The sequence below is a fragment of the Chlamydotis macqueenii genome, chromosome 19, assembly GCF_036417535.1.
Source record: "Chlamydotis macqueenii isolate bChlMac1 chromosome 19, bChlMac1.mat, whole genome shotgun sequence".
Lineage (NCBI taxonomy): Eukaryota > Metazoa > Chordata > Aves > Otidiformes > Otididae > Chlamydotis > Chlamydotis macqueenii.
Genome location: NC_141574.1, coordinates 899,676 through 922,420, shown reverse-complemented (window position 1 = coordinate 922,420; position 22,745 = coordinate 899,676). Strand labels below are relative to the sequence as shown.

At 41.9% G+C, this 22,745-nt stretch overlaps 1 protein-coding gene across 3 annotated transcripts in view; it reads left to right on the top strand.

The window, feature by feature from the left end:
* Positions 1 to 4,949: 4,949 nt before the first annotated feature.
* NF1 (neurofibromin 1) overlaps positions 4,950 to 22,745 on the top strand; it is a 97,120-nt gene continuing 79,324 nt past the window's right edge. For all 3 annotated transcript variants that reach the window (XM_086763019.1, XM_086763018.1, XM_086763017.1), the window contains exons 1-7: positions 4,950 to 5,212; positions 14,803 to 14,946; positions 17,088 to 17,171; positions 19,425 to 19,615; positions 21,809 to 21,915; positions 22,178 to 22,245; positions 22,492 to 22,567. In XM_086763019.1, coding sequence (XP_086619145.1) covers positions 5,153 to 5,212; positions 14,803 to 14,946; positions 17,088 to 17,171; positions 19,425 to 19,615; positions 21,809 to 21,915; positions 22,178 to 22,245; positions 22,492 to 22,567 — 730 coding nt within the window. In that variant the 5' untranslated portion in view covers positions 4,950 to 5,152. The remainder of the gene's footprint in view (positions 5,213 to 14,802; positions 14,947 to 17,087; positions 17,172 to 19,424; positions 19,616 to 21,808; positions 21,916 to 22,177; positions 22,246 to 22,491; positions 22,568 to 22,745) is intronic.

The following is a 22,745-nucleotide window of genomic DNA, read 5'->3' as shown; positions in this document are numbered from 1 at the left end:
ATTTTAGTTGAAAATACAAAGTAGAGAAAAGCAAGAGATAAAGATGTGGGAGGGGGAAAATCTGTATTCCTTGGTAAGAAGCCAAGAGAAGTGTCACCTCCAAGAGGCAGTTCAGGCGTAATAAAAAATGGGCCCAGATCTCCTGAGTAAACTGTAGGTGATAGCTAGAAATGAACTGGCTCATAAAGGGCAAAACACATCAGAAAGGAAGGAGATGCTTAAGGGCTTCTAGCTTTAAAGGGAATTTTATTGGACATTTTGTGGTTAAATGATGCTATCTAATGACATAGGAGCAACACTTTTACTCTGGAGTAAAGGACAAAGCGAGAGAGCTGAGAATTAGTGTGGATTTTATGACAGGTTTGGCCAGGTCATTTTCTCGGTGTGCCTCGACTTTCTCATCTGGTTCTTTATCTTCTCACTCAGGCAGAAAGCAGAAGTGCCAGAATACTTCCAAGGAAGTGATTCAAGTGGCATTTTTTGGTGTGACTAGAAACATTGGTGTCTGGAAATTTCATGAGAGGGACTGTTCCCACATAGATAAATTTCCAACTGATACTTCTGCTGGTTTGACTCTTCAAGTTTTGGTAGGTGTAAACCTATGCTGAGAGGGAATCGAGGACATCGCAGGGACTTTCCTCTTACATGTGACTCCTACCACTAATGCCACTTTTGACAGCCACAATGGGAAATTTTTAGTGAGGAAAAACCATTGGCATTCACACTAAAGCCTGACAAGACTTTGTGGATGCCTTAAACTGTAATTCCTTATTTTAGTTTACACATAAGCTTAAGGAAGTGTATTAAGAAGCTATTGCTAAATTATCTTTAAAAATCCACCAAAATAACCAAGAAGCACAAGATTGTCAAGAGCTGCTAAAGAAATGGTACCACAACTCAGAACTTACCTGGAGCTAGGGAACTTGGAATGATTTATCTTCAAATAGTATCTAAGTAGCAGTTATCAACTGTCATGTGTCTGCCTGTTAGAAGAGAAAATCATGTGGGTTTTCATGTATCCAATAGACAGGGTCTAGCAAAAAATTAATAGTAGAGATACTGTGGTTTTTTCTAGGACAGCAGATCACTTCTAGGATAATGGCTCTCAGGGCACTTTATATTGAGCCTAGGAAGAAGAGAAAACATTTAAAAGGAAGCAGAGAGCATGGGGAAAGAACATTTTCGACCAAATACTGGCTGGAATTTTCCCAAGAGTTGGGGGGAAACACTATGAGATTTTTCAACATCACCATTCAACCTCTGAAGTTTCCTGTCTAAAATCTGAGAACACTACAGCAAATCATGTTTGCTTTTAGGGAACAGATTTGCTATGAGAAAAACACTGTGAGAAACAAGAAGAACGGTTTGTTTTGTTTAGTAAATTTTGAAGGGAAGAAATAGCCTGTATTTTTCTACCTAAGTGAAGAGTTCCGAGATGCTTCTCTCAGCTAATCTTATCACCCCTGTGATTTCTTTCTGGCTTTTTGAGACATGTTTTTCATAAGCATATCAGTAAGCCAAAGCCCTTTCCTGCCCACTACATGAATTATTATTGTTTAGATTTTGGCAGAATGTGGAGATCCCCATGAAGATTGTGGCTGTATTGCCTTAAGTGGATATTATTCCTGCCTGATTGCTGTGGGATACTTAGAGGTCAAATATATAAACAGTTGAGAACGGAGATTTGACAAATTCATGGAGGAATGGCCAAATTAATCACCCAGCAGGAGTGGGTCTGCCTCCAGCAACCCCAGAACTGCTGCCTGCTGGGAATCTGCAAGGTACGTCCACGGAGGGAGTGCTGTGCCGTACAGGCACTGTCTGTAAGAACAGCAATAGGCTTCCTGGGAAAAACGGTACATTGTTCTGGGGCATGCCCTCTATCTCCCATCGGCAAAATGAGCCAACTCAGTTCCCGCCGGTGAGGAAGGTGAGGATGAGATGAAGCTGTGCCTGTGGGTGGAGGGGAGTGCATGTTCCCGCAGTCCCTGCCAGGGGCAGGTGCTGGTCAGGGACAAGCAGCCATCCCATCACCAGCCATGACCGCTGGCAGAGAGCGTACCTCTGTGGCCTGGGTACGGCCTCGCTCCATACGGATTTAGCCTGGTTTTAACGCTACTGCTCCTGCTTCTCTGCCAGCAGAAGGGAGCGTTGGAGGAGGTACTGAACATGAGATGAGATGAGACCTGGGGCTCAGGGGGTTTTTTAATCATAAGTTATTAAACAATTCTAGGTAAAATCTTGGCTCCACTGAATCCACTGGGTGTTTTGTGTTCATTTCTGCTGTTAACTCTCTGTGACAGAGCCTTTTCTGTCCGTCCAAAGCGTTTCTGGGTGCACAGTGGAGTGAACCGGGCTCTGTGATCTCGGGGAACTCAGTGCTGGCCCTGCTCCCAGGTACCCTGCGCACCTCTGCAGGGAAGAAAACCCGCGGGAGCTGGAAGTCGTGGAGAACAGACCCCTAGCCTCATCCTGTTTTCCAGAGTTCAAAGTAGCCATTTACCGATCCAAGGGGAATGCCGGGGAGAAAAACAAATGCTCATAAAATAATGTGGTGATGCAAACTGCTCTTTCACTGCTGAGGTATTGGCTGAGCCTTTCTTTGGGCTCAGACATGCAAATGCAATTAGAAAAGGTTCCAGGGACCAGCTTCATTCGCCACCCAACTCAGTTAAGATTGTGATAATTAAGCAAATATATGCAGATATCATGTGAGTTTGATTTGGATATGAGTATTTATAACCAATACATTAGAACATGAGACAACTTTTAGTTTAAAAAATCAGTCTGAAATAGATTAATGCTGAGCATTATACTGCCCTCTGATGCACAGGAATCAATAACCTTTACACCACAGATAGTTTACTGTACACAGCAAATGAATAATACAGAACTCCATGCACTTAACAGCCCAATATTAGACTTCACACTTTGTATAAATCAGAATGCTTTTTGCATTTCCTGAAAGATAGTACCACAAGTTGTACAGACAGAAAACTACAGTTTATTCTTCAACCAATTCATTGCTTTTTTCTTAAATAAAATATTTGAAATCGATTTTAATCTTTTTATAAAACATCTGCCTCTTCAAATATTTGCTATGAACCAAGTTCCTGAGTTTGTGGCTAGAATGCAATGGAATTGTTTGCACTGTAAATCTGAATTACAGGAATGTCATTGTTTGCTATATACAGAGAAAGAATATATACCTCAGAACATATTTCACATTGCTGCTGCTAATTAATGTGTGTTACAAGAACAGCAAGAGCCTGCAAGTCAGGGGGTAAAAGTCAATTTTATTCTGCGGTTCTTCACTATGCATTTGTCAATTTTAAATCCTGCGTTAAGAGGGCTTGCCTCCATTGCAGCTTTGTTTATATCCTCAGAATTTTAACTTGACTCTAGCATGAAAGGCCGTTACTTTGTGCTTCTGTCTACCCAGAAGGAAAACAAATTAACATTCCCAAGAAGGAAATTGGAAGTGGATGTTTATTTGTCCTGTTATCCGCATATCCTACTTTCCTGAGTCACAAAGAGCAAACAATTGCCTGTGTACTCTAGAACTAGGTTGGGGAAGAATTTTTGTGTGCTGCATTACATATTTTTAGTTACTGCTGGAGTTCTGCAGTGAAGCCTTGAGATGTAACAGAAGCTGTTAAACTGAAATAAACTAATTTAAAAGACGAACAATCTTTTTTTTTTTTTATTTACAATGTAAAATACAGCTATACATTGCAGTCTGTGTATAATATCCAAATCGTAGCTAATCTCTGTCAAGCACAGTGGCTTTGAAATGGCCACTGCAATTTGGATAAAGCATCTGCCAAGTGCCCTGTCTTTCTGCCACCAGAAGTGTAAATCATCATGTAAAAGCCTACTGAAACCTTAGACCCACACGTGCCGCAAGTTTGGAGAGGCGAAAACTTCCCTTAGGATCTGTAGTCAAAGGAGAGAAATTTGGCTTCCAATAATTTATTGAATAAATAACTCCAAGGGATATTTTTTGAAGAGTAGTTTAGACTATTTTTTAACTTGGGAGGGTTTTTCGTCTCTCTCTTTCTCTGCCTCTGCAGGGCAAGCAACCGTAAATATTTACACACTGCAGGGCCAGAGGGAAACTGCCGCTTGCCAGCTTCCCTGCGCGCAGCCTCATCTGCAAACGCCTTTATTTCCTTTGTGAGGAGCAGAGCCACCTGGGGAGGGCCTCTCCTCTCCGCCCCAGGGACAGCCGGCAGGTCGGGCCGCCCCTGAAAGCCACCCGACCCTGCACCGACTGGGACACGGGAGGCTCAGCCCCGCTGCGGCCGCACGCCAGCTCCTGGCACCGCCCGCGCGAGCAGCGACCGACCGAAGCCGGGGGAGGCAGCGGACCGCCAGCGGCCGGTGCAGGCAGAGGCGCCCGCCGGGCTGCCCTCCGGAGGCGAGGCTGCTCGGGGAGAACCGTGAGCCCGGCCCCGCCGCCCTCCCCTATACTCAGGCTCCAGAGGCGAGACCCGGCCACCTGCCGGGCTCCCGCGCCCGCGCAGGCCAGCGGGCACGGCGCTCCGTTGCCGTGCGGTGCGGTACCACGCCCGCGGGGCGCCGGCCTCCGTCCCCGCACACACCGAGCACCGCGGCGACCAGGGGCAGCGCCGGGGAGGGACCGCAGGGAAGGGCCGAGCCCGGGCCCAGGCCAGGCAGGCGGTCGGCCGAAGGGCCGCTACCCGGGCCCTCCCGGAGCCCCGTCCCCGCGCACAGCGCATGCGCCACGGCCCCTCACAGTCCCCCGCCCGGCCCCTCTGCGGCGCAGGCGCACGCGCGCGGCTGACAGGGCGAGGGGCGGGGAGCGCAGGCGCAGCACGGCCCCCTTCCCCGGCCGCGCAGGCGCAGTTCGTCCCCGCCGCCGCGCAGGCGCCGCGCGCCGCTGACTGTGTCTCGGCGCTCCCCCTGGCGCGGCGGCCGCGCAGCTGCTGCTCGGGCGGGCGGGGGCGGCCTGCGCTCCCGCTTCCGGTGTGGTGTCATGGCGGGCCCTGCGCGCTGATGGCTGCGGGGAGCTGAGGGGCCCGGAGCGCGCCAGCGGTGCGGACACCGTCCCCTCCACTCGCCCGGTGCCTCTTCTGCCGCCCTCCCTGCGGGGATCCGCCCCCCTCCCTGGCCGGGCGGGCGGGGGGACATGGCGGCCCACAAGCCGGTGGAGTGGGTGCAGGCCGTGGTGAACCGCTTCGATGAGCAGGTAGCGGGGACGGCCGTGAGGAGGGGCGGGGGTCGGGCCGGGGCCGGCGGGGGAGCAGGGGCGGCGCGGCGGGTGCCGGCGCCGCGGGGAGGGCCGGGGCGGGCCGGGGGCTGGCGGCGCGGGCCGCTGCGGGCGGGGAGGGGGCGAGCGGCGGGGCAGGCTGCTCTGCTCCCCGGGGCGGAGGTGGCGGCTGGGAGCGCTGCTTCCGGTCTTCTCCCCGCGTCGCCGGCTTCCCGGCCGTGCCGGGGGGCTGAGGGAGCCGGCCTCCCCTTCAGCGCCCGGCTCGGCGGCGGGTGCCCACTCAGCCCCGGCCGGGGGGCGGCGGCTCTGCGCCCATTGTGCTGGGCAGGGTGGCTGGGTGGGGCCGGGTGCTGCCGGCCGGGCTGTTATCCCTTCCAGCCAACCTGATGCTTCCCACCTCTCTCTGGAGGCGCGGAATCCCAGTCTCGGAGGTGGAGTGGCCTCCCTGTGCCAGGCAGCTCAGGATGCAGTGGCGTATCCCTCAGTGCTGTACAGTGCAGGAGTGTACACTACAGTTCTGCACTGAGCGGGGGGGGGGCGATGCCCAGTTTCTCTTCGCTTCTGCTCCCCCACCTCTTCCAAAAGTGTGTTTGCTTTTCATAGACATTCCTGTGAAATTAACTTCTTCGCTGTACATCGTCTTGTTCATCAGAAAGGAGGTACCAGTGTAAGGAGGGCTACCTGAAACGCATTGGGCAATTCTGCCTTCTTCCCCGTAGCGTAACGGATGTCAGTGTGAAATTTCATCTACATCACTGGCCCCACAGTTGTGCGCGATGAAGAGGGTTTTCTCGCCAATGTTGTTATAGTAATAGGTATTTACATTACAAAAGTCAGTGCTCGGAGTTAGGATTTTCTGAATGGAAGGAAGAGGGATTTGTTAGCCTTAGACTTTGTGTTTCTCTGATCCACATGCAGAAACTGCTTACTGGGATTAGGTGGCATGACTTTCTCAGTGGGGCTAAGTTTACTGCTAGACTCTGCATTTTTACTCCCAAGATGCCTTCCTGACGCGCAAGTGTGAGCTCAGTTTGGGCTGAACAGTCAGTTTCTGGGTTGTCTGCCTCATTTCGCTATACAGTGAGTACAGCCTTTGTGTCACACAGGACAGCTCTGGGAGACCCTCTTCAGTGTGACGTCTGTCAGAAACGTCAGGCTGCTTCTAGAGGTTGAGTCTTGTTTGCCTGCTTTATGATCATAATGTCCCTCTCACAGATGCTTGGCTCTTAATAACCTGCAGAAACCCTGGCTGAATAAAAACAAGCTCTTATTTTCTACATTTATGTTGTTGCTGCTGCAAATAAAACTTTTTAAAAACAGAAAATATAAAAAATTGTCTTTTGACATTAAAATGATGCGGATCTGTCCAGTACATTTTAGACATATTTGCATAGTTAACTCCCCCCCCCCCCCGTGTCTTGAGTCATAGAACATTTTTTCCGTAAGCTTAAAAAGCATGGTACTGATTATGCTCCAAATAATGCAAGAAAATGTTTCTTTGTGACCTGGTGTTAAAAGGCCCCAGGCTTTGTCGTTTGCTTTGTTATGTATATTGTGGAACTGGGCTTGCCAGCCTCTGTTAGGATTATTTTTCTGTACATTTGGTGGGGTAGTTACAGCCAGGTGTATAGAAGGAGTCCTCTCCTGATAGGAAAAAGGCTGTTCTGATTTTCAGATGCTAAAATACTGGAGTTGCAGGGACAATGTAGGTCAAACACGGTATTGACTGTTGTAGACATAGTGTAGCTTGCGTGACAGATGCTATTTACAAAATTTTGATTAGTTTATACAAAATTTTGATTAGTTTATTGCGTATTTTTGTTTAACTAGTGCATTTTTAAATAATGTATCGTCAAGTGAATGAAGCAGTGAAGCAAGGATAGGACATTAATTTCTACTTTTTTTTTTTGTGAGAAATCTTCTCTCATTTGTTAGTTTCAGCTCGGGGTTCTCAGTTTTGTTTGTTTGCTCTTAAGACATCATTTCCTCTGCCGTGCCCGATCTCACAGGGATCTTCAGAGTGGAACGGTGACTTCTTCACTGAATACCCCAATATCAGGTTATTGTGGCACCATCACCACTGCTAAACATGCTGTCCAGCAGTGGTGATACCTGTGTGCTTCTTGCAGCTCCTTACGCTTGTGTCATTGTTGGGTAGTTGTGTGATTGGTAAGTTGTCTACGTGTTAGTTATGTTATCTGCATTTCAGACTGCTCATTTGAGCATCAAGTTCATGCTTCGTGAAAGTATACTGAATATATGCACGTTGTTTTAGTGGTGGTCATGCAATTTTGAGTCTGTGCGTACTCTGTCTGCCCTTCTACATGCAGGACCTCTTGATTCGGCACTGAGGGAGCCACTACTTATTGTATCGTTGGTGTGATGCTCGTGTTTGTTGTGAGTTGTTCAGTTTAGGGGTTTTCTTATTTATTTTTTTCAGTGGAGGAGAAGACAAAATTTTTCAAGGTATCTTCCTTCCTTTACACAGGAGGAAAATGTAACCATTTTTTCACCAAAATTTATAGATGTAGACAGGCTTTTAATTCATTTGCTGAGTGCTTGAATTCAGTTCAAGACAGATGAAACAACGAACTAAGAGAATGCTAATCTGTATTGAAAACAAGAAAAATCCGTGCAGACCGGTCTGTTCTTGTCTACTCTTGTTTATTGTTATAAATGCTGCTTTGACCAAAATCTGCTTTTGTGTGTACAGTTCTGCGGGCCTAAATTGACTGGCAAGCGTAGTTCTATGAATTAACCAATGACTGGCTCACGGAACCGATTTTTTCAAACACACTGCCGGTCTTGTCCAGCTGCGCTCACTCTGAGACTACAGCTGCTGCCGTGCACTCTTCTTTGAGTTACCCTTGAAGGCTGCGTGAAGGTTTCAGCTGGTGCAGAAAGAAGCTATTGATGGTACATGCGAGGCTACACCACGTCTCTTGTACAGCACGTATGAAATCTCTGCACTGATTTTGTATGTAGGACGAGTTGTTATGTCTTCCAAAACTTTCAGTCATTGGGATAGAATTAGGCTACGGTAGCAAAAAGAGGCTAGGCTATGTTTTAGTAAAATTCATCTGTGATTTCAGACATAATCAGGTCTTTGTAAAATAAAATTATCTCTTTTTCTTTTTCTATGGAAATGCTAATTTATATGTTTATGTCCCATATTTTTCCCATATCTTTAACTGTGTTACAAGCTGAAATCATGGGAAGGCTGTTACGTTGGTGCGATAGTTCTAAGCATAGTCAGAGAAGCCTTACTTCCTGAACATTAATATCAGACATAATAAAAGGCATTAGTCCTGTGTAAACTTGTGGCAACTGCAGTGATTATGACATGCTTTGAAGAAAGAAGCCTTCATTAAGGTTTAGGCTCCCCACTTGTAGTTCGTGAGATACTGCTTTCAGGAAGAAAGCTTTTGTAAAAAGCAAAGCCAGTAGGAATGTTCCATTCTTATTTTCGTTAAAAGGCATTAAATTAAAGCAAATATTTCCTCCTCCTGTTGATTCTCTCTGCAGCATTTGAAACGTATACAACATCAGAGACCTGAAAAAGCACTGGCTGCAAGTAGCAGCTTTGTGTTTCTCGTTGCTGTTTCTCATCTTGGCTGGTTAAGGAATCGCTAGGAGTAGGAAGGTGTGTTGAAGTGTTTCACGTGAGTTGTGCTGGCTGCACTCCCCAGGTGAAGTGGTGCCTTCTGCTGTACGGTAAGGCTGGGCTGTGCAGAAGATGGAACTTTTTTCCACGACTGCTCTGTCTGAAATGGGTTTCCACAGGAGCTGGGAACCGAGACAGACTATAACACTGCTCGTGGGCACAAAGGGTGCTGTTTCATCTTTCTCTAACACGAACCTGAAGTGGCTTTGATCTTATTTTTCTAAAACAGTGTGTGTAATGTATTTCAAAACAAAGGGCTGTGCTGCACACAGATGGTCTCCTGAAGAATAGATAAAGGAATGCCTCGCATGCAACAGATGTTACCTGAGTCCATTAATGAGCTGCTGAAAAGCATTGAGATGATTTGATGATCCCGCTGTATTAACACAGCGGTTTGTGTTAACAGTATGGGTAAATACGCGTTTGTTCACAGTACCAACTTTTAGTTAACCTTTTGGAAATACCGATTTTTTTAGAGTAACCTATATAAAATATTTTCAGAGTTCCATGTTCTTTTGAAGGCTTAGTTGTGAGGTTCTTTTGCTAAAGAATGCCTTTTTAGAAGGTGTTGCAGTGCGTGTTTATAGTTGGGAGGAAGGTACCTGTTGATTTTTAGAGATTTGTATCTGGTTCTGGCAGTAATGATGCTGAGGAAAGCGTGGTGCTGTGTATATCTTCTGCGTCTCACCAGTACCTCTGTGTGTTGCAGTCTACTGAAGAAGTTCCAAGAAATTATTTGAAGGGGAAAAGCTAGGTAGATTGTAATGCTGTTAAGGATAGCACTAGGTATTTTTTCCTAAATGTTATGTTCATTGCTTTCTCCTGAATCTGAGTCAAAGGCATAAGCCTCAGCTACGTTCAGACATCTCAAGCTGCCTACTGAAAATGCAGAGCCCATTGTAGACAAGCGGAGAATTTCCTTCCCTGAGGTGGATCCCCTGGGATGGTCTCCCACCTTCCCCTCTCCTGAGGGGATTTAGACCTCTGTGCTTTTCGTGAGGTGGAGGCAGTGGTGGCAGCGAGAGGGCTCTGCGGTCTGCCGCCACTGCAAGGTTGACTCTTGGAAGTGCTGAATTGCAGAGTACCTGTACAGCTGGGCAGTGACCGCTGGCTGTACTCGGAGGTTTGTCAGGATTGCGGCTTCATAGCTGTCGTTCTGAACCCTTGCCCCGTAACCTCTGAAAATGAGAACACAGTCTTACTGAATAGAGGTGGTTAAACTTTGTGTTCATTAATTACAGGTGAAAAAGAAAAATCTGTGGCTTAATGTTGGCCTTCCTCAGCAGCCTGAGTGGAGTACCTTGCAGATGTCCAAGCCTATTAGTGTTGTTGGGTTCTAACTGATGTCCGTGTACATTGGCAAAAGATCGTACCTTATTGTTTCAGACTAAAGGATACCTGACACACATGCTAGTATGTCTTCTACAGACAGAGAAAACACACGCTTTGCTTTATTATTAACATCTATGATCAAAGAAGGATTCTTTAATGGATTTTTTTTGGATAAAAGTCCATCAGTCTCTGAACTGAGGCTACTTCCAAAGATATGACAGTGTTGTATGCTATCGGATACCGCAATGCTTTCCACTTTTTAAACAGCTTTGAAATTCTGTAGTAGCACTTACTTTGAAGTTTCAAAGCCGATTTTTATAATTTGACCATAAAGATCTTGTTGTTTTGTTTTTTTTTTCCTTAATTTTTAAATTGGCAAAGTTATTGTCTCAGAAGACTGAAGAGACTGAAATGCTTTTATCTTCAGAAACAGATAAGCAAGAGTGGTTAGACATAGGAAAACCTTTGTAGTTTTTCTCTTCAGTAGTATTGCAGACCTCCTGGATGTCACTGCAGACAGAAAATTGACCAGACAACTTGTGGCTGCCAGACACCGTTGTGGAATGATTAATAACTTATGCCATGTTAATGCACAGGGGCAGGAAGTTTTCGGATGCCAAACTTGTGTGTTGAAAAAGCTTTTGAAGCGCTGTTTTAGGATTCTTTTCTAAGATGCTAACAGCTAACATCATGTGCTATGATTCCTTGTATCTGAGTTGGCCTAGTCACTTTTTAAAAAACAATTGCATTATTTCTGAATATTATTTGTGATTTCATTTACATTTTTCATGAAGATGGAAGAATTTCATTTTACTTTGACAAGTTGAGGGAGGAATTTGCATATTTTGCATAATAAATATAGATTTTTTTTTTTTTAAAAAAAGTCTTTTAATAGCCACTAATTGAGCTGGATTAGTTTTAACAATCCTGTCTTCTTGAGGGTATGTGTTTCAGATTTCTATTTCTAAGGTTTATCTGTTATTGCCTGCCTTCTGGAAATGTAAAGAAAATAATCTCATATGATCTCTGTTGCTTTTTCTCCTGCTAATAGTGTCTTGTTATCTCTTTGCATTTAGTAAACCTTGTGGAATTGTTCAGTCTCAGTGTTGTATCAGTAGCAGGTTTGGGAGAAGCTGTAGATGTGTCAGCAGAGCTTCTTAAATGGAAGTCAGACATGCATTCGTAGAAACAAAGTCTGACTTGAACTGTCTGCGTGGTCAAAAGATGTGTTTGTGTCTTAACAGCTAGGGAGCTCGCATGGCTGGTGTAAGCTGGTAGGTACTTTGATGCTTCCTCGTACAGATTTGCTTTTCTAGTTGTTTCAGCAATACCTGATACTCAGGTGGCTTGTACCCTGAATTCAGGGTATACTGGGTCTTCTGCTGTCTTATTGCAGCTGTCAGGCTAAGCTACTTAGTGCCTTTTCCTTGTCTCTTGCAGCAATGTTCTTTTTAAATTGATCTTAAGAGATTTAAAAGTTGATAGTTGGAAAGATTCCAGATTTAAGCTACCTATTTTGTCTTTGTCCATTGCATAAAATACTGCAAATTATAGACCAGAATGCCATTGTTCCCTGTCCTCTGCGGTTATTTGACAGCTGAACGCGGCGCGGTCCAGCCGGACTAGAGCGAGAGGGTCCATGGCAGCGTGCCTCTCCGGGTTGTACCTCCACGGGTGGTAGTTACAAGGGGGTTGGCTATTGCTTCCTGTTTCAACCATGAAAACAGCTGAATTAGAGTAGTGGATTATCCCTTTGCTATGCTGGGACGAGTTCAAAATGGCACGTGTGTTCATCGTTTGAAGCTCCAGTTATAGTTAAGCTTTCAAATGTAATTTCTGTTTCTAATTCAAAAGCTATACAAAGAAACCATTTGTGTCGGGCTTTCTTTTTTCTAAAATAAAATCAAAGGCAGTGAAAGTAAATTTTCAACTTTTTTGTTCTTTTTTTTTGTTGTTTGTTTTTTTTTTCCTTGTAATGTTTAGATTGATGGGTATTTGTATAGAAGTTAAGTAGTTTCTTTTTGATCACTCAGCACTGGCGCTGCCTTCCATTAGGGGACATATAATGCTCCAGCACCTCAGAGTGCACAAAGGAAATAGCTGAGAAATAAAAAAACCCCCAAACAACAGTGCTAATATTTCCTTTTTATACAGTTTCCTATTTTAAATGGTGGTATAAAAAGCAGTTTTGCTTCTAGATGACCCTGTGCAGTGGCTGTTGCGGCAGGAAGCTCCAGAAGCGTGTGATATGACATTTCTGTAACTTGGAAGCACACAGAACTAGATCTGTGACACAGTTTCTTTTAGAGGCACTTCTGAAGTGTTTTATCACTCAGTGGTATTGAGCTTTGCTGCTGTTGTGAACACAGAGACTTGAAAATTCAAATAACAAGTACTAGTAATGGTGAAATTTTTAATTAAATGTATCTGTCTTCCAGTGCTGACTTCCGAAAATTTATTGTAAAAATAACATCTAACAATGAAAACAAAGCTTGAGTCGTAAATGTGGTTTGCTCTGCTTTTTCCAGTTTGAAAATGAGCACGTTGAAATGCATCGTGCTGTTTTAAAGCACTACAGTCTGAACGCCTGCAGGAGAAGTACAGAATGCAGTGGAAATTACCTTGATTGTCCTACGGAACTTGTTGCTATTGTAGGCGAAAAGCATTAGACCTTCTTATGGAGGGATCGTCCTTCGTGTGGTTCCCCGGCTGCAACGCTTGCTGCCGGAGATCCCTAAGCCGCTGTCGGAATCGAGAGCAAGCGTTCCTCATGGGCCTTCCAGTTGCTCTTGGGTCTTTGGTGTGATCTAGCGTGGGAGTTCAGTTTTGGTTTTTTTTTTTTTTGATTAAGAGTTAACCATTCTCTAAAGAAATAAACAGCCAGTTTCCATTGTGATCCTAGTCTGTGCCTAAAAGAGCAGGTGCTTAAAAACCCAAACCAAAGCACAGCTTACATGGAGAGGGAGTGACACTTGGGCCTGAAAACTAGCTGGTGTATTAAGGAGGTCCATTTCCCTACAAATGGAAGATGTCAGTGTTAAGTAGATGGCATTTAATGATGCAGTCAAAAATGTTGGGGAAAAAAAAATGTTCCAGATTTGGAATTCTTTAGTACAATTATTCTAGCATTTTAAATATGAGCCTTTAAACTCTTCTCAACAAAGATAGTAATGTTAAATGGTTGGCAGGGACCTTCATGACTGCTGGCGGCAGTTTCGCTGGATGACAGTATGGAAAGTACCCTCACTACGTCTGTGGAGGCCCCCAGCCTGGAAGGTTGGAAGGTTGCTCTTTAAGCATTTTGCAGCTGTAAAACTGATTTTAGTTCCTTGGAATTCTTCTTTTAGCCTCTCTTAAATTCTCTCTCCTTTTTTTTTTTTTTTTTTAACTATACTCTTTCTAATGCAAAAATATTACATTGTGGTGTTTACTTTGAGCTATGCTTGTCTTTCAGAATACAGGTTTATCGAGAATTCTAGTCAAAATTCGTTAAAACTCATAGTAGCAGTTAAAGTTTCTGTAAATAGTGAATTCCTAGGTCACGCTTTAAAATACAAATGGCACATGTGAATTATAAAAAGAGATGATACTTGCGATTCCTTTTTTGCTCTCACATTTGGTTGCTTTTAAAAAATACATATCCTCAGTAAAATGAATTTTTCTGAAGAGTCGCTTCTCACATTTTTGTCAGCTGTAACGCTGACTCCAGTGAGGAGCATGTAGGGGAAGTGAGTGCGTGCTTGGGAAGTGACTCGTTTGTGACCCTTGAAGAATTTGGGTACAGCACGAAACAAAGTGCCCAGTGTTCACGCAGTAGGAGCAGCGTCTCAGTTTTGTGCAGTTGCTCTGAATCTTATCTTTTCTGGAAAAACTGCGTTTCAAGTCTAGTTTTTGCCATTGGATGTTGGGCGAGGGTAGGTGCTGTGGGGCTCACAAGTTGTGTCTGGCTCGCGAGTGTGAGGCTGAGACTTCATGGCCTGGCTGGTGGTGGGGTGCCTTTTTTTGGGTATCTCGAAGTAACCCAAGTCCCTAGGGCCTGCGGAGGCCGGTGGTGATGGTTCCTCCTGGGGTTTGGTGGTACCTCTTGGCCAGTTCTGGCCTGCAAAGGGTTAGAGGACACACATGGAACCACTGTTACCTCCTTCCAACTCACTTGCTTTGTGAGCTGCTGCAACTTTACCTCCTCTCAGGTTTCAAAATGCAGTTTTTTTCTTGCAGGTGTTAGCTTTGTGAAGACTTTTAACGAGCCAATTTTTGAAATAAGTCTTCTCAAAATTCTATCTCTCTCAGAGTTTTCTGCTCCTTTTGATTGCTTTGACATTTGGTCTGTAGAAAATTTATCACAAAATAGAGGTTTAGTTTCAATTCAGAAAAAGGAATAGGTAAACTTCAGTGTTTTGTCTTATAGATAACTAACAGAAGGACGAATGTAGAGAAAATGAAATAATGTGTGTGTAGTTGTCTCTTGCAGAATGCTTTTTGAGGTTGTTTCTGGTGTCTCAAAATTTTAACTCATCTTTAAAGATATAAAAATCAATGTTTAAAAGCTTATAATACTTATCTCTCTTTGTAGCTTCCAATAAAAGCTGGCCAGCAGAATACCCACACCAAAGTCAGTACGGAGCACAACAAGGAATGTCTCATAAACATTTCCAAGTACAAGTTTTCCCTGGTCATCAGTGGTCTCACTAATATCTTAAAAAATGTTAATAACATGGTAAGTTTTCTAATTTTGGATTGTTGGGTGATTTTTCAAAATGGTTGTTATTTATATTATACGATCTGCAGAGAGTCACTTGAAATTTAGTCAAATTATTGCTTGCCTTTTACACTTGATTTTCTTCTTCTTATCCTCATATGCTAACGTTCACCGAGAGCACTGAGCTGTGTTACGTATAAAGACGACGAGATAGTTGTGGTAGAGCAATCTGAAGGAAGGTGGCGATTAAGTGGAATCTTCTGTTAGTCCTGGGAACGATCCATAGCTGGGAAGGTGTGTGGCTAGCTAAGGAGTGGGTACATAAAGGGTCTCTGAGCAATGTTTAGATACCGGCTGTGCAGTCCAGTAGAACGTGCTGCTTGTTGCGACGTGGGGGAGGATGTTTTCCATCGCGTGGAAAGGTGCTTCAGTTAGCTAGGGAAGCAGTGCTAGCAGTGTCTTTAGAGGAAGGCAGCAGGACAAAGGAGCTGCTGAGGAGCAGCAGTAGGAGACTCCCCCCCGCCTTATCTGTCCTGCCAGAGCATGACTTGCTAGTAATTGTTTTGGGAAAGGAAGAAGGAAAAAAGAAGAGAAAAGGATTTGAAACCTAGACTGTCTCAATTTTCCAGGCTGTTGGGATGTTTTAGCAATTGTGTGTGTGTGTGTATAAAATATATATCTATGTTTTAACAACCAGGTGAATTTCGGTCAAAACCTTGTAAGAGAAATCTTTGAAAACAATCTGTTGTCTGCCACCGTAGACTCATACCTCCAAAGGGGTACCTTACTGGTCAGGAAGAAAAATGAATGAAAAATGTGTGGGAATGATAGACATCTTTTCCATTTACTGTTTGATGTGGATTGCAGCCTCATTAACACACTTAATGTTGTACCTGAGGGCAGTACGCTAATGTGAAGGGATGAGGTTCAAGATTATTTTTCTACAAGTTCCCAAAGAGAAATCTTTAGAGGCAGGTGTCTTAGTAGATGGTTTCCTTCTGCATGCTGATTTTCTCTTCTGCCTCCAAGGGAACCGTAGAATGATTCCTCAAATCCATCAAAATATTTGACTCATCAGCATCACTAGAACTGTCGTTTTAAATAGATCTCAGTGGAACCAAAGAGAAGAGAAGCCTAGAAAGAAAAAAATTAATGTGTTTGTCCATAGTGTCAACTCTAGAAAAATAACTGTTATCATCATTGGGTAAATGGAAAGTTTAGGAATCCTTTATGAGGAGAAAGATGCCATTAGCTTTATTTATTTATTTATTTTTGTGGAAGCTCTGGTTTTGTATTTGTAATGAGAAGAGTTTTATTCATTGAGTTTTGAAGCCGTGTGATTTGTGATCATACAGAATCTTCACAAACGGGTAACAGAACTGGCAGGACTTTTAAAATGGTTTAGTTAAGGTAGTTTGCAGTGAGCTCTTTTGGGTGTCAGTTGTATAGAAATACACATCTGCTGAAACACTACAAAGGGCTGATAAAATCAGAAAATAGATTGCCCTGCTACTAGGGATTTTAGACTACTTAAAGCTACCTGTAATCCCCTTTGAGACAGAACTCACTTTAATTAAACTCCATAGGCAGGAGTTGTTGATGTGTTGATGTTTAAGGGAGTTGATAAATGAGAAAGCTAGACAGTTAAAAGAAGTTTCTGTCTATGTTATATAGATTTCAAGAGGAAAGACCTATCTGAAAATGCCAATTTAAAAAGCTCTAATGAGCTTGTTGATACAGATATGTTGTAACATCAGTTCTATTAAGATGTTGGCAATGAAATACATAATTGGAAAAGAGTCAGCAGCAATTGATATCAAAATAGTTTCTGGAAAAGTATAATCTTCATTTCTGAATAAATCATAGGCCTGATGAAGGTAAGGGACTGCAGTATACCTCCAGTCTTACTTTGTGATGACTGTTCATTATTAGATTTGGCATTGCAGGTTGGACAAAGGCATTTCTTCAGCGATAAGATGCTAATTCCTATTTTAATCTTTTTTTTTTTTTTATTTTTTTTTATTTTGGCTTTATTTCTAAACTCAAAACCAGAGCAGTAAAGGAACCGTAACTTCTTGTGCCACTTTGCTATGTTACTTTCATGTGTTACAAGTCAAATTTCTGTGTCTCGGATGAATCCATGTCCTTTCTACTTCTAGAGAATATTTGGAGAAACTGCTGAAAAGAATTTATATCTATCTCAGCTGATCATCTTGGATACACTGGAAAAATGTCTGGCAGGGGTGAGTAGACTTGCATAAGCAATGGCTAAGTTGGAATCAAATGAGTTAGAGAGTACAAGTCAAATGCTTGTGGATCTCTTGTTACTGGTACTAAAGTTAAAACTCCTCTGATTAGAGCAAAGTAGGATTAATGCTATTTTAGAAATACTAAAACTTCCTATAATTGCATGTAGTTGGTATAATTGATAAATTAAAGATTTGTGGGGTGCTTTTTTCTTGCCTAAAAGTGGTGATTTTTTTCAGCTGAATAGATTCAAGTAAACTTTTGAATTTGCCCTTCTCACTACTCAGCTGATTTGTGGAGTTACAAATACTGATTTTCTTTTATTAAGTTGTCTGCAGTTCTTTTTAACAAATGTACTTAGAGACATGTGTGAACTGCGGTAAGGGGAGACATGAACCCAAATGAAGAATTAGATGTGCTTATGAGGCTTCGCTAGCTTTCTATAAGCTTTGAATGTTTGTGCCATATTCTGCTCAGTACTTTTTGAATAGATGCATCAAAACATTTTAATCCCACAGATTAATTTAAACAGAAAAAGTAATGGGATAGTAAATAATTTTAAAAGTAGCAGATAATTCAGTACAAGTATTTCAGCTTTACGGTACCAAGTTTTCTGCATAGTGTTGCTTTTTCTTTAAATTTCTTGAAACTTTCATTTGTTGAAGTAATTTTTCATGGCTTGTATATACAGCAGAAACTTTGCTATCACTGTTCCAAAGATTACTTTTGCAGGTGTTTCCTAGATTACATTATTTAACCATGTCCAGGCTTCCACTGGGAGTCCGGTCCTGAGGTTTCCAATCGGAGCTGTGCTGCAAGGCAGTTTGCTATTACCTTTGGGATGTAAATGGTTGTACAGCTTACTGTGCTAAACTGGGTAATTGCAAAGCCAAACTTCACTGTGAGCAAAATTTGCAATGGTTTATTCCTTTAACAAGAAAAGAATTTTTTTTTTAAAGCTGTACTCCTGGATGAATGTCATTAAATCACGTAAGCTCTTTGCTGTTTTCCTGCAACAATTTTTGAAGGTTCTTTCTTTATAAGGTAAAGAAAGGTCTTATTTTCGGCCTTGTTAGATTTGTCAAGCAGCATATCTTATCTTATAGTACTAAAACAGTCTGAGTAATTGTGGATCCTTCTAAATTCACAAAAGATCCAGGTAAATACATTTTCCAGTTTTAAAAGTTGAGGTAAATGACACTTTTTGGTACTTTTTTTTTTTTTATTTGCTACAGTGAGTAAAAAAAAAAATAATTTTGGAAATTAATGTCTTTAAAATATTTCTTGCACGCATATTATTTGAAACGTTACTGTTTTTTTTTTCGTGATACATGATGATATTTGAACAGCCTGAAATTGTGCCTAATACTTCTTGCTTTGTCAATTCAAACGAGAGCAAGTTGAGCCAGTACATGTTTAATAAGACCAAGCCAAAGTTCTATACAAAGAGTGTTGTGTTCTGTGGTATCTTCAGACATACTTCTTGCTCGCTGTTCTTACTCAATGTTTCAGCAAGTTCTCATGGCAACAGGACTCAGGTCAACTAAGTGGGAGTCTCTGAAACCTCCCAATTCCCTACGGTAAATTCATTGGTAGAATTTTAGAAAGCTTTAATGCTGACCCTTCTATTAAAACTTGCTCTTAGTAGAGCAAAGTTTCACTTTGAATTCTTTTGTAAATAGTTTCCTTATGTTTCATACTGTGCAAACTGGCAAAAATTAGATTTTTCTTTTGCAGGAAAGTTAAGCCATTTTTAACTCATATAGAGCAATCTCAGGCAAGAACAATGGAGAAGCACCTACTTTCCAGTTCATTTTAAAAAATGAATTATTGGCTGAAAAATTATAGTGGTTAGAACACTGCCCAAAGAGAAGAGTGGGTCTTTGCCCTTTGAACTTCCACGCAAAGCTGAGATTGTTAATGCTCTACTGCTAATACTTTACACATCAACAGGGTGCATTCACCAAAACAGCAACGTGTTTTACTTCAAGAACTAGTTTAGTATTTTGCTTGATACTTCATAGTATTGATCAGCTTGATGTCCTCCATGTTCTGGAGACTTAACTGAAAATGTAAGATAGTTTGAGTGATACGAGTTCTTCAGATGGAAAGAAGCCTGTTCTGTGTAGACTCCTTACACTATGGCAGCCTCTGTTCATGTCTTGTGCCTGCTAGTGGCAGATGCTCCATTTTTTTGCCTCCAAACTTACAAAACAAAATTTTGTGAAATACTGAATGTTTATTTTTAGCAACCAAAGGACACCATGCGACTAGACGAGACTATGCTGGTAAAACAGTTGCTGCCAGAAATCTGCCACTTCATCCACACTTACCGTGAAGGGAACCAGCATGCAGCTGAACTACGTAATTCTGCCTCTGGGGTTCTTTTTTCTCTCAGCTGCAATAACTTCAATGCTGTGTTCAGCCGCATTTCCACCAGGTAGGTGTTTTTCAGTAGCCTGACGTGGTATATTAGATGATCTACTAAATCCTGGTGTCTAGAACATCTGTCATGAATTGTAGTCTTTCTAATTTCAGAAAAGTTCACTGTTGAAATGATATTTAACGAGATAGTTCTTAAGTAAAACTCCCTCTAGCTTTCAAAATTTTACTTGAGCTTCAGGTCCCAAAATGAACCTGTTTAGTATCCATTCTAGGTTACTGCCAGCATATTTTCTGAGAGCTGCTTTTATTGCTTTCTTAACCTGCTTTCATAAGTACAAGTCAAATGCTGTTGTAGAGTGAAAATGGTGATAACTTAGCTGAATAAGTTATTGTGGGTGCAAGGTGTTTTGGAACAAAAACGATACTGAAGATAATGGGTTGTGTCCATGTACTGATGAATTTAGAATGCAAAATTTCTGATTTTCTGCAGCTCTATTTTCCTTCCTAATTTTTCCTGTTTGAAGGCTTTTATGTTAAATCTGTGTTACACCTGAATGGGACAAAACAGCTGGACTGTTTGTTAGTTGTTGGAAAAGCCCCATTTGTCTCCTGACTGACTTGAGTCTCAGAGCACGTGTACTGTAAAAATGACTGTCTTTTCTGCTGTCCTGGGTGAGAAGAGAGACAGGCCCAAAGTTTCCATCTATTCTTTGCTCTTTTTGTCCTGATCCAGGTCTTTCTGATGCTTCAGCATTTGCCAGTCTACTAGAGTTGTGTATTAAGCTTTTTATTACTGAAATAGTTTGGTTTTTGAAAGTTGCTTGAAGTAGCTTTGCGCTTATCACACACTGTTGCAGCCAACCTCATCCTTCATTTGTTGGAAGGGGAGCTTGGGCAGCCTTATACAGTCACGTAGCAATGAACGTGCCCATTTAATTGAAGCAAAGATTTATATATTCCTATAATGTTAGAAAAGATTCCAATCCAACATTTTAGAAAATATTTGCATTTTAGAATGCAAATTATTTAATGATTTGAAATGTTATGTGTTTTTAAAACTTACACAGACTCTTTAAGAACATAGAGTTGGCAGCTAGCATGGAGGACGTGGTTTTAGTCAGTAGATTGATTATGTTTGGTTGTTTTTGGAAATGGAAACAATTTCTTTTGGTCCTTTTATAGGAAGTATTTTTTGATTGAACTTTTTTGACAGTCTTTGAATCTCATCCATGGTTCTATATTTATTCATATGTCTGTAGCACAGTTTAGTTCTCAAGCTCCAAAGCCCTTCTTACCATCCGTTTGGGCTGGAACATAGTGCTTTTTCCTTAACCTGTTTTTCACTTCAAGATGGCTTGTACGTAAATAGTTAAATATGTGACCGATTGTTGCTGATCTCCATGGGGGTCAGCTTGCCGACAGTTAACATTGCTGATCTTTTGACCTGTGCTTCCTGTTTAGGCGTATTTCTGGGCCTTGTACAGCAGCTGGGGGATTTTTGGCACGAAAAGCACGGCAGTGGGGACCTTCCCATTCCCAGCGAGGGCCGTTAAGTTTCCCTGGCGTTGAAGAAATGAAGAACTGCTTTTGTGTATAGTACTAGAAATCACATTCCATGTCTAAAACACATCTGTAGCTTTGGAACAAGACATGGCAAACTTTAGCTTGTGAGAACGTCTGGTTTAGTTACTAGCGGCTTAGTATCTGATGAAATGTTTAGTAAATCATCTAATAGAAAAGTGTGAAAAGATGCCATTGTGTTTAAACTGGTGTGATTAAACTTCATCTTGTTTCTTTAGGCCAGGAAAACATGGACCTTCTTTAGCTTACAAATGATTGTAGCTCACTTCAGTGATATTACTACTGTCAGTCTCTGCTTTACTCTTGAGAAATTAGCTGGGGCAAGACTTGCTGCCAAGGAGTGTTATTATGGTAGATAACAAAGGACTTAGGCAAATCTTGGGCATAAACGGACTATCACTAGATGGTATTAGTGTCTTGTAGGACTCATCACTGGTATTTCTAGGTCTGTTTTCAGTATGAGGATGGAATAAGACTGCCATATTAACTCTTAATCACGCAAGAGCCGTCTTTCATTTCTACACCTGGAAAAGTTTATCTGAGGAGATTGTATTATATGAGATATATAATAGTCCCCTGCTATTCAAATGTATGGAATGATAGGTCTGTGTTCATGCCTATCTGACATAATCTGATTGAGAAGTTAATTTACTTTGCGTATTTTTAGATTACAGGAACTGACTGTTTGTTCGGAAGATAATGCTGATGTTCATGATATTGAACTTTTACAGTACATCAGTGTGGATTGTTCAAAACTAAAACGACTCTTGCAAGGTATGAATTGAGCCTGTATTTTGAAATATTTTATCTGAATATGGCTAGTTAGAGATGACACAATGTTGTTGATATGTATATCTTTGTATTAGTGTGTTTTATTCCAAATAGTCGTGTATTTACCAAAATATTTTAAAATACTTCAGAGGCATAAAGACATTGGTTTAAAAATTGCTTTGCACTTCTAATATCTTTTATAATCTGTGTTGCTTTTTAGAATCAAGTTTCTTTTCTAAATGCAGAAATGTTTTTACCTTTACAGAGACTGTATTCAAGTTTAAAGCCCTTAAGAAAGTAGCTCAGTTAGCTGTTATCAACAGTCTTGAAAAGGTAAATGTTTTTATATTCATCTTCTGTTTCATTGCTTATTTGCAGACTTTCTCAAATTTAGGAATAGTGGTAATTTAATAATTTACTATAAAGTGTAAGTTGGTGCATTTCTTTGATGTATATATGTTTTGCAAGAAGTGTTGAGTGATTAGAAGTAAGAGTAAAATCTCTCTTAATTTAAATACATAATTCAGAAAAAATATTTTTAAGCTCTGGAATGTAAAGATGATTTTGCATTATCTGCAGGCATTTTGGAACTGGGTGGAAAACTATCCTGATGAATTCACAAAGCTGTATCAAACGCCGCAGACTGATATGGCTGGTAAGGCATAACAAATGACAGACGTTCAGAAGTTGCTTTCTCAGACATCCTCACATTCACTTGCATTTTGTGCCTTCTTTGCTTCTTGTGCAGCCTGCAAATAAGAAACAAATTTCTGTCAACCTTTGTCAGGGCAGATGAGGATATACTGCTATCTCTTTTCTCTCCTGACTCACCT